The sequence below is a fragment of the Martes martes genome (assembly GCF_963455335.1).
Source record: "Martes martes genome assembly, chromosome: 1".
In the NCBI taxonomy this organism is placed as follows: Eukaryota; Metazoa; Chordata; class Mammalia; order Carnivora; family Mustelidae; genus Martes; species Martes martes.
In genome coordinates, this window is record NC_137888.1 from 141,392,462 (window position 1) to 141,407,907 (window position 15,446).

At 34.0% G+C, this 15,446-nt stretch overlaps 1 protein-coding gene across 1 annotated transcript in view; it reads right to left on the reverse strand.

The window, feature by feature from the left end:
* The window catches only part of SLC4A7 (solute carrier family 4 member 7), a gene marked incomplete at its 3' end in the record, with an annotated part of 112,516 nt that overhangs the window by 38,325 nt on the left and 58,745 nt on the right, over positions 1–15,446 (reverse strand). Inside the window, exons 7-12 of the mRNA XM_080808645.1 lie at positions 14,718–15,086; positions 9,277–9,392; positions 7,187–7,344; positions 5,443–5,530; positions 4,691–4,837; positions 514–620 (exon numbers count right to left, since the gene is read on the reverse strand). Coding sequence (XP_080664771.1) covers positions 514–620; positions 4,691–4,837; positions 5,443–5,530; positions 7,187–7,344; positions 9,277–9,392; positions 14,718–15,086 — 985 coding nt within the window. The remainder of the gene's footprint in view (positions 1–513; positions 621–4,690; positions 4,838–5,442; positions 5,531–7,186; positions 7,345–9,276; positions 9,393–14,717; positions 15,087–15,446) is intronic.

The window sequence follows — 15,446 nt, forward strand, 5'->3', positions numbered from 1 at the left end:
TCTAAAGCTTATTACCATGGTTTAATTATGCTTCACTCTCTAATTTTACATTATCTCATGATATAATGCTCATTTAAGAGTTTTAAGTCTAGGCACACACACAGAAAATATCAGTTACAATTCCTCTCTATTCCTATAATTCTCTACCTTCATATGGAGAATTTTAATAGCACTCCACATCTTCTTCGAGAACCTTCTGTATGGGTAATGTAAATCACCCTATATACTATGTAACTGCTTGATATTCTTACTGTATGATCCATAATATTTTCACTTTAAATTAAAACCTGATACTCAAAATCCAAGTATATACTAGTAAATTTATTTTAAAATGAATAATTTTCCTTAACATCATACATTTACAAAATAATACTTTTTTAAATATGAAAAAAACACTGTATAAGACTAACTTCCATATATTTAAAAAGAAAAAAAGAATTTTTATGTCTTCTTCATCAAATCAACCCCTAGCCCCCTAGAAGACTCCCACACTGAATCAGTATTTGTACCCACCGTCCAGTCCTCTGTAGCTCAGGCCCAGCATGGTGGTCGGCCTCTTTAGGAGTATCACCCGAGCTGGGGGCAGATCCATTGGGAAATACAGGAATCTTTCTCTTTTCCTGCATTTCACAAAAAACACATTTTCAGAATTCTGTTTTTAAAAAGCTAAGACGGTACCCTTGAATTAGAGGGAATAGGAGATCTTATGTTGATTACATATCTAATCAGTACTCCTAGAAAAAATGATTACTAATATAAACTCCACTTTAAATAAACTGCACTTTAGAATAGCGTCTAATATTTGTCTCTATTAGTATTTTACGCTTACTATTGGCTTTTCATATTTTGTATTTTAATATCAAATATACTATGAAACACATTCATATGCACTATTTCATATTATGAATCAGCCATAGGAAAATAAATATCCAATAAAGCATCTCTCCAACCAGAATATTTAAAATATTGTTCATGCTAACTAATGAAAAGTATTATTACATTAAAAAAAAAGTAAAGGCCATATTTATTTTACCAAACTACTTCCCTGAAGACATTAATACAAGAGTTATCTGTTAAACACATTTTCATAAAAATAAATTTCCCATTAAACCTTATTACTAATTCAAGATTCTTATGATAAAGGATGTCCCTGCCCCCCTCACCTGAAGATAAAGAAGTTAACTTCTAATTTGTTACTTCTAGGGGTGAAACGTTGTATGTGACACAGGGAGCAAGAGGGAAGGAGTCAAAAAGAAAAACAGAAGAAAGAGAGAAAGGTGGGGGAGGAGTGTTCATCCTTGGATATCCCCTGAGTCAAAAGCTCTGAGTAAACTACAAACTTAAACTACTTGGTTTATATGTTCAGTAGCAAAACTTATCTATAATTGTATGTTTGCCATTTGAAAATCAATTAAAACTAACATATCCTAGCTCAAAGGGGAAAGAGAGAACAAAATTATAGAATTCCTAAAAAACAAAAATAATGAAAAATACTATGTAACACAATCTATGGGATACAGCAAAAGCATCATTCAAGAAAATTAAGCACTTATATTAAGAAAAATGAAAGGATAAAAATAAATGGATTAAATATCTAACTCAGGAAATGTGAAAACAAAATTCTTTCCTGAAGTGAATGGAATGAAGTAAAATAGCTAAAGGCAGAAACTGAGCCACAAAATGCTTTTTTAAAAAGGAAAAATGAAATAAGTTGTAAAAGCTGCTCTATTTGAAAAAATGTAAACCATTAGCTAATGCTCAGCAAAAGATATGACAAGGAGGCAACTTCAAACTGAGGGAAATTTTTTAAGCACATACACACACACACAGACTATACTGTATAATGTTATGGAAATAAATTAAAAAACCTTGATGAAATGGGTAATACACAAATAATACATAATTTCCCAAAACTGACACCAGAAGAAGAGGAAATAGGTAATGTTCTAGGAAAACTTAAGACTGACCCCAGAAAAAAAACAGAAAGCTTACACAAGCGAATCACCACAGAAGAAATAAGCATATTGCTGAAGCCCACCACACAACCAAAGACTCAGACTCAGAACATTTTACAAAGGAATTCTTCCAAACTTTTAGAACCAAATCATTCCAAGCCATTTAAAGTTTTGACACCAGAAGGAGAGGAAAATTTACAAATTTACCTTTATGAAACAAATGTAACAAAGATGTCAAAGCGTGAATGAAGACAGCACAAAATACTGCAAACTAATCTACTTACAGTGATGCAAACAACTCAAACAAAATATTAGACAGAGACAACCAGCACTTTGAAGCTGAGTCTGGGCTTATTCTATCAACACAAGAGTGTTTCCGTATTATATACTCCTTTACTATGGCTCACCACAAAAATCGGTAAATAAAATTCATACAATCATTTCCAGAGATGCTAACAGGCTATTTGAAAAAATTTAACATCCACTTATATTAAAAATTTCAATGAAACAAAAATTAGGATACTTTCTTAGCATGATAAAAATCTGTATTTTGGCCCCCAATGTCAGTAACTTAATGAGAGAAACATTAAAAACATGGACTACAGTTCAGGGGCGCCTGGGTAGCTCAGTGGGTTAAAGCCTCTGCCTTCTGCTCAGGTCATGATCCCAGGGTCCTGGGATCGGGCCCCACATCAGACTCTCTGCTCAGCGGGGAGCCTGCTTCTCCATCTCTCTCTGCCTGCCTCTCTGCCTACTTGTGATCTCTGTCTGTCAAATAAATAAATAAAATCTTTAAAAAAAAACAAACAAACCATGGACTACAGTTCAGAACAAATTCAGAAATGCCCATTTAGGGGCGCCTGGATGGCTCAGTGAGTTAAGCTCTGAGTTTCAGCTCAGGTCCCAGTCTCAATGTCATGAGATGAAGTAGAGTCTGCTGGAGATTCTCTCCCTCTCCTTCTGTCCCACCCCACTCTACTCAAATCTACACAGGAGTATTCTCTCTTTCTCTCTACAATAAATTAATTAATTTAAAAAAAAAAAAGAAAAGAAATGCCCACTTAAAGTCAACTACCACTTAACACTACTAGAGTTTCAGTAAGTACAATTAAATAGAAAATGTATTAGAGCTGGAAGAATAAGAAAAGGAGGGTTAAAAATATCTGACTGCAGATGATATGACTGAAAAACTTACATACAATAAAGAACTAAGAAAGGGAGGAAGATCAAAAAGAAACATACAGCAACAAATAGAATTCATATATAAAAGTAACAAACTGGTGGTATAATGGAACAAAACCCTCATTTACAACAGAGACAATAAAGACAAAATGCTAATGAATACATTCACCAAGAAGTGTGTAAAGCGTAGATAAGGAGAACTTTATTGCATTCCTTAAGGACACAAGAACTGACTTCAAATAGGAAAACAAGTGGGGGAAAACATACCATATTCTTGAATGATTCAATGTTACAAAGATGTCAATTCTCCCTCAGTTCATTTACAAATTTCACAATTTTTGAAAAATCAGGTTTTATTTCTGGAAATTAAAAGCTGATTTTAAAAACTTACATAGAAAAATAGACACGCAGAAACAGCAAAGAAAACTCAGAAAAGAAGGAGTAATAGGTCAAGAGGGAATCTAGACCTATTAGATATTCATATATGCTAAAAAGCCTCAGAAATTAAAGTGTGGAACTGGTCCATGAATAGACAGGCTATGGAAAAGGAATTACAGAAACAGACCTGAATGAAAATGGAAATTTAGAAAATGTAAGGCAGCAGCACTGAACACTTAACTTTTTAATAAGCTGGAACAAAAAGGCAGCTAAAAATTTAGATGAAAAATAAACATGGATGCATACTCCACACAATACACCATAATAAATTTCAAAGGATCAACAAGTGAGTTCAATACTAAGAAAAGGTGTTTTTTTCGAGGGGGGTTGGAGTGATGAACTACAGATAACCAAGAATATTCAACTTCACTAATTACATAAATGTACATTAAAACCACTTTAAAGTACTTGACATAGTAGGATAAAAATAGCTATCAGACTGACAAATACTGAAAGTCTGACAACACAGTTAGTGAGGCTGTAAGGAAAGGCGATTCATCAGCGTGGGAGTCCAGAACAGTGCAACCCAGTAAGAAGGGATTCTGGTAGTATCGACTAAAATTATAAGTAAGTTCCCATGTGAGCCAGCAATCCTATTTCTGGGAATCTACCCTACAAATACACCTGCATAAAACTAAATTGGCATATCAATACTGTTCTATGCTTTGTAAAAGCAAAAGCCTGAGCCCAGGAAAAGCACAAACTATAGGATATCCATAAATGACCCATAAAAAAGCTGTGAGAAAATGAGAAATATTTCTAGGATATCTTATGATCGAATCTCCAGGATATATTGTCATATGAAAAAAGCAAAGTGCAGAACAGTCCATGTGGTATGTTAACTTTTGGTAAGAAAGAGGAAGAAATAGGACTATATTCATATTTCCTTGTACTGAATGAAAATTAGAAGGATAAACAAAAAACTAGCAACAAATGGTCCTCTCACAGGAGGTGGGTATAGGGTTTTATAAGAAGGTAAATGGAATATGGTAGGAGTACACCTTCTCTGAGAGTACATTTTTATATATAGTTTTGATTTCTGAATCATAAAAATATTCAATTCAAAAATATTTTAACTAAGAAAAAGTAATTCACAGAATTGTGTAGATTCTTACCTGAGAAGGAACACTTTTTGGCGGCTCTATGCGTATTGAAGGATCCCACTCTCCTGGAGGTAGGACAGTTACTTGATCTAAAAATTCATCAATTCCAGATAAGAGGTCATTTCTGTCTTTTGCCTTATAGGCTACATCATGAAAAATCTACCAAAAAAAAAAAAAGGGTAAAAGGATTTTAAAGCTGAAAGAAAATTCTATACATGGTAAATCCACTTTAGATATGATATGATTTAGATTTAGATATGATAAATAAGTCTAACACTTAATTATAAATCTCTGCCCCAAATAGAGACAGCAGTCCTGGTCAATATAAGTCATATTCAGTGAAAAGGTTCAAAAATGGAAGAGAGAAATTATGGGGAAAAAAGAAGGAAGGGGGAAAAGATGAAATCCTGAGCAAAACCCAAAGAAAGGATATCCTGAAATGCAGGATGGACAAAATTTCAAGAAAGTGGCCAATAACTTCAAATATGGGGGGGTGGGGTGGGGAGAAAAAGACCAAAAAGCATCCACTGATCTTGACAGAAAGGTCTCAAAGACCTTACCAAAGGCAAATAGTTGAAGAGGTAATAAGATAAAATAGTACAGACAGCAAGGACAATTTTGTAAGCTTCACTATGAAGAAAAAGAAAACTATAGTGTGTTTCACAATCAGTATCCACTTGAAGAGGATCTGAAATTCCACTTCTAAGAGATTTTATAATATGATATTCATAATGAGTATCTATCTCTTGGGGTATTTTAATTACCTCATCTGTCATGAGAGTGGCTATTGATCTTCCAATTTCATGGTACTGTGGTGCCTTGCCTGCGGGACCCAGTAACAGAAACAAAAATCTAAAGAAACATTAAAATACACAGACTTTAATAAAAACAACATATATGAAAAGACCGAGGCAATCATAAAGAAATAATTCAAATGTAAACACAGAAACAACGTTCAGATCTCTTTTCCACCCCCCACACTAATCACTGAGAAAAAGATGACACTCTACTCATAGTAAAGCAGACAACAAAACTAAGCAAGGCATTCATAATTAACTTTCTACCGAGTTACTGCTCCCCATCTTCTTTAGGGTAAAAAAGTAATTAAAGAATTGAGAGTTTTATGTTAAAAGTTCCCATTTTCTTTACCCTTTTGAATCTGAATAAGGAATTTTATCTAATCTGTGCTGATGAAAAAGTAAATTAGCAAATAATGGAAATACCAATCCCACTAAATACTTAGAAGTAAGGTTTACCTAATAAAATAGTGCAGAGTATACACAAAAAATTCATAATCCCTCAAATTATGGTCTGGATAAAGACTACTGCGGTAAATAAGAGACTATGCAGGGGCGCCTCAGTGGCTCAGTCTGTTAAGCGTCTGCGGCTCAGATCATGATCCCAAGGTCCTGGGATGGAGCCCCAACCCTCCTCAGCAGAGAGCCTTCTTCTCCCTCTCCCTGCTACTCTACTTGTGCTCTCTCTGCATCTCTCTGTCAAATAAATAATTAAAAATCTTTAAAAAAAAAAAAAAAGGAACTCTGCAAGGAAAAAGAATTTTTATTCACAACTCCACAAATTAAAACATCAAACTTCATATTATTTTATTTTTTAAATTTATTTATAAATGACTAAATAAAAAGTATTTAACTTCGTACTTAGTTATGTCCTCATTAATGCTACAGTAAGGTATTAATATTCACACCCAAATTGGAAGTACTCATCTTCTTGTTTTATGAGAATTTAAATGTGAATCTATAGAATTCTTTTTCTCACTTATCTTAATACTATACCATTAATGTAACCCAGGAAAACATACCAGAAATAGGCACTATACTCGAATCAAGTTATAATTAATTCTTCATCTTTACTATTATAAAAATGATTTTTTGAGTATTCTTAAAATTCTTCTTATTTACAATTAAATTTATATAGTCAGTAGCTAATAAATGGATTATCCTATAACACAACTTGCTAATTCTTATGTATACTAAACAGAAATTTTTGGTCAGGTCAGAACAAAGCATTTTACCTAATTTAGAGGCATTTTATTACATTTAATCAACCATATGAAGTAATCACATCTTCATTTTATAAATGAAGCTTAGGAAATCTAAGTCAGGCTTGACCTTCCCAAAAAAAGTGGCCCAGCAAAGATTCAATTCCATTCTGACTCCACAGAACATAATAGGTCTAAAATGATGTGCTGTCTTTTAAACCAAAGCTCCTAAAACACCAAACCTCTTATAAAGGTATAAATGCTAATTATTTTTTAAAAGGATGCTTTCTTTTTGTTTTTAATTCCAGAAAGAAAGATAACTCTTTTATGCTCTACTAGTCAAAGCATTCAGTACAATGACAATATTAACAATTAAAATAAGCTTTTTTTTTTTTAAGATTTTTTTATTCTAAAATAAGCTCTTAAAAGCAAAAATGCTCCTTTTAACCAATAGATAAAAATTTTTTAATTTGAGCCATGCTAAGAGTGTTAATCAGAACTAACTCTACCTTGTAGGAACAGGGACTTCAGTCAACCCTGAGAGGAGAACAGCAGGAGCCAGTCTCACAAATGCAATTATAGGTCTTTCCAAAAAGTCTACTTCTCCCACCAGAACATTGGATGCCTCGGCTCCCGAAGGAATTTTTCTCATGAAATTCATATCAACCTATTGACAAATAAATAATAATTAAAATCAAATTTGTATGGTATTTTTAAGTCTATTTAGAGGTAAATAGGAAAGAAAAACTCCTTTTAAGACTACTATTTGCTAAAAAAACAGTGATCTAATAGATGTAAAAACATCAAAATTCTCACACATATAAAGAATGGAGTAGACAAATACAAAAAAAGCAAGCAAAACACATCTATCAAACAATGCTCCCAACTGTTTTTTCTTTACTATTTCAGAGATCTAAATTTTCAAACATACAAACTAGAGAAAATTTTCAGTGATTATAGCACTATTCATTAAAAACTATTAAGGACAAAAATATATTCACAAACTAACAATGGCTCATGAAATTATACACAGTGCTAAAAATTATTCATTTCATGATTATTTTTGTTTAATCTTAGAAATGAATTAGCCCTTTTATATTTTACATATATTGTTATAAGTCCTTTTTATTTTAAAAAAGCTCTGTGTATTCCTTGGCATTTTCATTAGGCGGCAAAAAACTGTTTTTATTTTTATTTAAAACTAAAGTAAATAGCCATCACTGGTATAGATTTAGGATAGTGCTATAAAATCAAATTTAGTAGTCTGTGTATAATTACAAAGAAAAGGTTATCAACATAATATCAAAGTATGGGAACTTCATTTCTATGCAGTTTCACACAAGTCACTAAACGACCACTTACAGGGCTATCTATGAGAAATGAAACCAGCACTTACAGCGGGTCTCTTGAGTCCCACACCCAGTGTGCCACAACTACAGTGCCAGGAGGCAGACTCCTGCCCAACAGGAGACAAGGAGGGGTACACAAGGATAGGCCAAGTAAAAATAAGTAAAACTGTGACAGAGGAACAGAAATAAACGGCATCTGCCATGTCTAGAGGAGATGTCTAATGAAAATTACATTTATCCATTTAACCAGAATAAGCTGCAGTATGGTTACTGAACACTTTCCACTCATCTGAAATAACAGAAGTACCAGTAAAAATATGGTCAAGTTAGAATAGAAGAATTAAAAATACTTTTATAATTTTAGAGCAAGAAGCTCAAGCAAAGCTATACTGTAAATCATTTATTTACACTCCTTTTCTGCAAAATGTGATTTATAGATTTTATACAATAAGAGGCTTAAGAAAATGCATCTTACTTGAAATACTCACATTTAATTAAAAGTCTTAAATTGGATACAACGATGTTAAAATAGAGTGTCTTATAGCAAACTAATCAAAAGTTATAACAGCCACACAGAATCCATTATTCAGAAGGAGTACTCATAAAGTATGCTTTAAATTCAACTGCAATTTGAACTTAAGGGTTTTTTGCCCAGTTCTTTTGAAATTTTGAGTTTTCTATTTTTATTTCACCTAAATACTCATCTACCAAAATAAAAAATCACAGTTGAGATAGGTGAGTTGTATTTAAATCCATGCCTTTACCTACCCATGGGGATACACCAATATGTTTCCCAGGGGCATTCCAGAAAATACTGACACTGTAAGACAGTAATTCTGGGATCTTATTACAGCCAAGAAAAGGCTGAATCGCCAGTGCTGTAACATAATTCCCAGAATTATTCTTCCTGCTGGAAAGTAACTCCAGAACAAATGACAAATTCAAAAGGTACTAAAGTTTCATGATATCTATGGGTAGGTTTAAGATGGAAATTCCGTATTATTCACATATTCTTTTGTCAAAATTCCTGAAACTAGTAATATATAAATATATTCAAATGCTCTTAAGACTGTTAACTTTCTCGTAATTTTTGACCTTAAGTATCACAAGTATCACTTTTAGGCTTGTAATCACCAATCTATTAAAAAATTATTATAATCAGTGCTAATAAAGTAACATTGGCTGTGATTTTCTCAGTGATTATGAAAATCTCAGTGATTATGAAAATTTACAGTGAATGACAGAATTACCTTGCTGAAGTCAACAGTACTATTTTCTCTGCTTCCTCCACCTCCATTACCTTTAATTTCTCCACTTTTACTATTGTCCAGGTTTCCAGGTGCAGACTGTGGAGAGGCCAAAATACCTGTATTTAAGAACCAAAATATTCCAAATCAGTAAGGAGGAAATTCACTTTGTAAACTGACTCTGCTCATATCCTGAAAGTGATAATTTATTAAAAGCAAATGTGCAAGGTTTAAAAAAAAAAAAAGTGCCAAGTGTTAGTATCATACCAGCAAGACTAGAATAACATTTTAAGCAATAATGAAGCTGTATATTTTAACATTTAAAATAATATAATTGGAATTTACAAAAACGGTGGCCATTTGCAAAAAGAAGGAAAAAAGTGAGTAGGCGAGGAACACAGAAAATGGAAGACCTGAGTCTGACTACACCACTACAAATACTCAGGGAATGCACTCGCAATGTACATAACACACATGCCAACTTCAGAGCTTAATGATGCCAAATTACACTTGGCATAGTTACATCAGTAACAATATTTATTTTCTGACAAACCTTAAATGCAACTCAGAAAATCCAAGAGCTCCATCAACTAAATGTAGGTTAAATTTATCATCATCTTCCACCATAATGATTTCCTCAATAATTTCATTTCTCTTGGGTAGTATTTACATGCTGCCTACTGCCATTACTCCTAAGAAGTAGAACTTGAAAATATAATAGCAATGTTTTTACAGTATAAATACAAAGAGTGTTTTATAATCAAACACATCTGTGTTGAAATAAGCACTCTCTGCCACTTTGTAGCCATATGACTTTAACTCACTCAACCTAAAAGCTCAGACAAATCTGTAAAATTAGCTTGTTTAGATTACAAATGATAGATATACATTCTATCATTAGTATGCTCATTTCAAGTGATATTCAGCAGTAATATTTCACAATAAAATAATCTAAAAAAAACCTATAGCCTGTTTGTTATCACTACGAAGTCTGCAAAAAGCTCAAGTCTCAATGTTTATAAAGCACATAACACAGATTTCTACCACTAAATGTATCTCACTTTTTCAAAACACCCAGGATATTCTGGTTCAAGAATATAGCTTATTATTGCCCCAAACACTGAGCACAAGAAAAAAGGTGCTAGGCTGACCTATAACAGACCTGACTTTTAGTTTTAACTCTGCCACTCACACAACAACCTAGCTATCCACAGAAATTCAATTAAGCAGTTTGTGCCTAAATCCTATAAACTTTAAAGTTAATACTGGTAAATTTCCTGAATTTTAAGCACATCAGATATATCTGATCCATTAGAGGGAATTTTCATTTTTCTAGAACACAGTGTAACTAATAATTGAATCTACGTCATTTGGGTTTACTACTTAAACTCAGTGACCGAAGACATTTGTGATATCCCCTTCTCTTGTTAAATACCTAAAACAGGATGTTACCATGACCCAAAAACCTAAGTATAAAAAGCGTATGTAAACTGTTGGGGTGGCTGACTGGCTTGGTCAGTGGAGTGTGTAACTCCTGATCTTGGAGTTATGGGTTTGAGCTCCACACTAGGTGTAGGATTACTTAAAAATAAAATCTTAAAAAAAAAAAAAAACAACAAAAAACCCAGCATATACAAACAATTTAGCTACATGTGTTAAACAATTCTCAAATAAAAACTATATGCTAAAACTTATCTCATTTCTACCACCTTAGCTTAGCAGAATAGTTACTATGATTCCTCTTCTTTGACCTTTGCCTCTGAAATTCCAGAATAGAGTCCATTCCTTTATTAAAATACATGCCCAGTTTGGGGTGGGGTGGATAAAAAAAGGTTAACCAGTATTTTTCAGCGGCATACCATTAAGGCCTTGGTGTCAAGGTGTCAACTGCCCGTGACCATCAATACATACACTTCTAACTACTAAACATATTCAGTCCACACATGAATAATCAAAAGAATATATATGCAATTTCCCAGAACAGTGTCAGCCACCAGATTTTAGAGAGAAAAGTAGAATGGAGACTATGGGGAGAATATAAGGATATAGTGGGAGTGAGAAGAAGAAATGATGTAGAAATGCAATACTGATAAAGTTAGAACAGGATCCGAAGTCATCCAGCTAACCTGGTCATCCTAAACCTATCAGAACTGGCATAAGAAGTATACGTTAGAGTTTTTCACCAGTATCTTCTCTATGTAGTCCTTCCCAATCTCAGCTAAGTTAAAGCTGTTTCTCAACCAGTAAAGGAAGTCTCCCTGCTTGTACAATAAATTCCAGTGCTCAGAATTAAATGAGTAAATTCCCCCAAATTAAAACTATCACTAGCACAGATATCTCAGAAAGACTACTTCTTGGCTTTAAGAAAAAACAATGTCTGTATATATATAAAGTCAATACTCGGATTTAAAAATCATACTTTGGTAAATCTATTCTTTTGTCTTTACAGTTTTTCTCACAATAACATATCTATCTAGAGAAAGATAAATCCAAGATATCAGAGTCTTCTGCCACTAAAAGATTGAAAATAGAAGCAGTTGCAGCAGTGGTGCACAAAGAGAAGATTCTGTCCCCCAAGAGACATCTGGCAATAGAGAGGGACATTTTTCATCACAACTAGGGAGTACTACTGGCAGCTAGTGCAGAGGCCAGGGATCCTGTCGAACATCCTACCATGCACATGATAGCCCCTCATGACAAAGACGAGTCCAGCCCGAAACATCAACAGTGCCAAATTTGAAAAACAGGGAGTCAGAAGATAGTTACAAATACTAAAACTAAGCTTAACTCTTATACATGTAATTATTCTCCAGAACATAATAGGAAACACCACTTTCTTTCTTACTATGGGTATGCACAAATCATGATCCCATGACACAAGATCTACGACATCAGTCTCTCCAAAATGATGCTAAGGCCATTTTCCTCCTGTAACATAACAGCAGACTTCAAGGAAACTCAACCAGGGTTTCTAGGTGTTTTAAGCACCACAGGTAATTATACCAGGGAACAACATATAGTGTTCCTATAATTTTAATACATACCTTCTATACATGTCTTTTTAAACAGTAATTATGGGCTTTTTCTTGTCTTTAGAAATTCCTCTCTTTTCCTTCCATTCTAATTTTTCTTTAAATCTTATGGCATACTTATGGCAGAGGAGGAAAAAAAAGCTTAATTTCTTCAATTTTCAGTTAATTGCTACCTTTATCTCCTTAACAACATGGCCTAACAAGCTACTGTGAAACCGTATATCATCTCCTAGTTCCTATATAAATTTTATAATCCCTCATAGAAGCTGGTAAAACAAGAAATGTTCAGTATTACTGCTAGATATAAGTAAAAACAAATGCAAAGGATTAACTTTAAAATCACTTTTCTTGGGGCACCTGGGTGGCTCAGTGGGTTAAAGCCTCTGCCTTCAGCTCAGGTCATGATCCCAGGGTCCTGGGATAGAGCCCCACATCGGTCTCTGCTCAGTGGGTAGCCTGCTCCTCCCTCTCTCTCTGCCTGCCTCTCTGCCTACTTGCGATCTCAGTCAACTAAATAAATTAAAAAATCTTTAGAAAAATATCACTTTTCTTCAAAGAAATATAGTAAGTCTTGCTGGTTCTTTCTAATTTAGACTACTGATTACTTCTGAGTAAACAATTATAGGTATTTCTTTTTGTTCAGTTACCTCATTACTATACATTTTCTACAAGGTATTAAAATCTACAATGATATATTATACTGCAGATTTTGCTGTGGATAGATCTGAGTTCAATTCCTGGTCATTTATGGCATGATCTTAATAAGTCTTTGTTTTCTTCATTTGTAAAATAGGGAATAACAAGAACCATCAAACTGTTAGGAGAATTATATTTGAAAAGTAATACCACTGCATGTAGAACAAACTAGAAAACAATGGAAGCTATAGCTATGGTCATAATTAATGTACAATGATTTAGCCACTATATGTCCATTTTTTACTTCTAGAAGTATGTATTTTTTTGGCAACTACTATAAGCCTTGATTAAATATACTTGGTATGTCTGGAGAAATTCAATACAGAGAAGGAGAAGTTTGTCATATATGACAGGACCTCGAGGATTTTGTCAGAGGACTTAGGCTATCACTTACTAGTTCTATGATCCAGGGAGAAGTTCTCTAGCTTTTCTGAGTTTCTGAGTTTTAGAATCTGAGTTTCTGAAAAATGGGTGCATCCACCTAACTGACACAATTTTTATACATATTGAATAGGCTAATACAATAAACATAAGTTATCAGTGAAGTGTTAAATGTTATCGGTATTATGAAGAAATGGAAAAATACTTATATGATTAAAACCACTAGTTAGCATTTACATGTCACACTGACACTTAGCTGTCAGTAAAAAACAGTCACTAAAGAATACTTCTTTATATGAATTGAGTGGAAAGATATACATGTTTAAATGTACATATAACTAATATATTATGAAGAAACAAAATTACCATAATATATAACACTTGGATGAATTATTAAACCTTTTATCCACTAAGAAATAATTTTTCTAATTCACAGACAAAAATATATCCTAGCCACTACTCTAGGATCTCTGGTCTTAAGAATTTCAAGTTCAATTTGGAATAAAGGTAGCTCTGACATTAAACAGAGGACAAACTAAAGTCTATATCCCAAAATATAATACTAGTCTTAAAATAATGATGATTCCAGGGGCGCCTGGGTGGCTCAGTGGGTTGAAGCCTCTGCCTTCGGCTCGGGTCATGATCCCAGGGTCCTGGGATCGAGCCCCGCATAGGGCTCTCTGCTCAGCAGGGAGCCTGTTTCCTCCTCTCTCTCTCTCTGCCTGTCTCTCTGCCTACTTGTGATCTCTGTCTGTCCAATAAATAACTAAAAAAAAAAAAAAAAAAAATAATGATGATTCCAGACAGCCATTAGAGAACTTTGATCTTCTCAGACACAAAAGGAGGAAAAGAACATTCGATGCTATTTGTGTTAGGAAGGTTAAAATATACTGCAGTCTTTGGAAAAAAGCAACAAATAGTAGCTGAAAGGCACATCACCTCACTGTAATTTATGTCCAAGATGTGTTCATTCATACTATGAAGGAAATGCACAAGAAGCCACCATTTCTTTTAAATCTTGGAAAATTAAAAGATTACTTATAAAAATTTGTTTTTCTGAACCATTCAAATGCCCTGACCTGTAAACCCTCAGTAAAAATTTTTGAAAGGGCTTTAAGTTATGTGTAGTTCTTTGCAGTCTTTTTGTCATCTAAAAATGTTTAATACTTCTGTTCTTTTCTACAATATACTATAAGGGGAAAAAAAACATGCAGAAGTCAAAATAAATTATAAGCATTATCTACATATGCTGCTAAAGCTCTGTGCTGAAAGGCATTCCAAGTGCAAGTGATCCGGAGGCAGAAAGCACCACACAAGGAGGATGCGAATAGTTGCCTGGAGTCATGTCAACATTTTCCTCCTTCTTCTGCTCCTGGCCTCTCAGTGCTTCTAAGTCTTCCTCAGGCGGATGAATTACTACTGTGGGAATATCATCACTGGCAGGTGAAACCAGTAGTTCTGGGGCCTGAAGCTGACTCTGCTGGGAACTTCTGGAGGTCAGGCGACTGACGCTAGGGCTGGAAGGAGGGCTGTTTTGAGGGGTAGGTACTGGGGTTGTACACCTTGAGCCTGCAGGGCTTCCAGCTCTTGAAGAAGGAAGAAGATGACTGAGAAGAAGAGATAAAGGCGATTCTCCTCTCAATGAAAGGTTTGAGGCAGACAGACCTGTTCGCAAAGAGTGGCGGGAGGCTGAAAGGCCTTCCCCTGAGATAAAACAAATAAATGAAAAATGATGAAGTTCATTGCAGAAGGCAAACAGACACACACACATAACATCAATTTACAATGTAAACTGCAAGCTTTAAAGCCCAAAATTTCAAATTCATGCTATCAGAGTTAGCATGGCAATCAGATGTTTAAATGTTAGAAAGGCAATGAAAAGCTGCTTAAATTATACTTAGTTCCCTGAAGGTGTATCCAGAAAACAAAACAGAAAATAAAAAACAATGCAAATGATAGATGGTGGGGGGTAATATTCTGTTCGTAATCAGAATATTCAATAATGTGGCTTTTTAAAAAAAACTATCAATGCAAAGTTGATAAACAATAAATAGCATATAAATA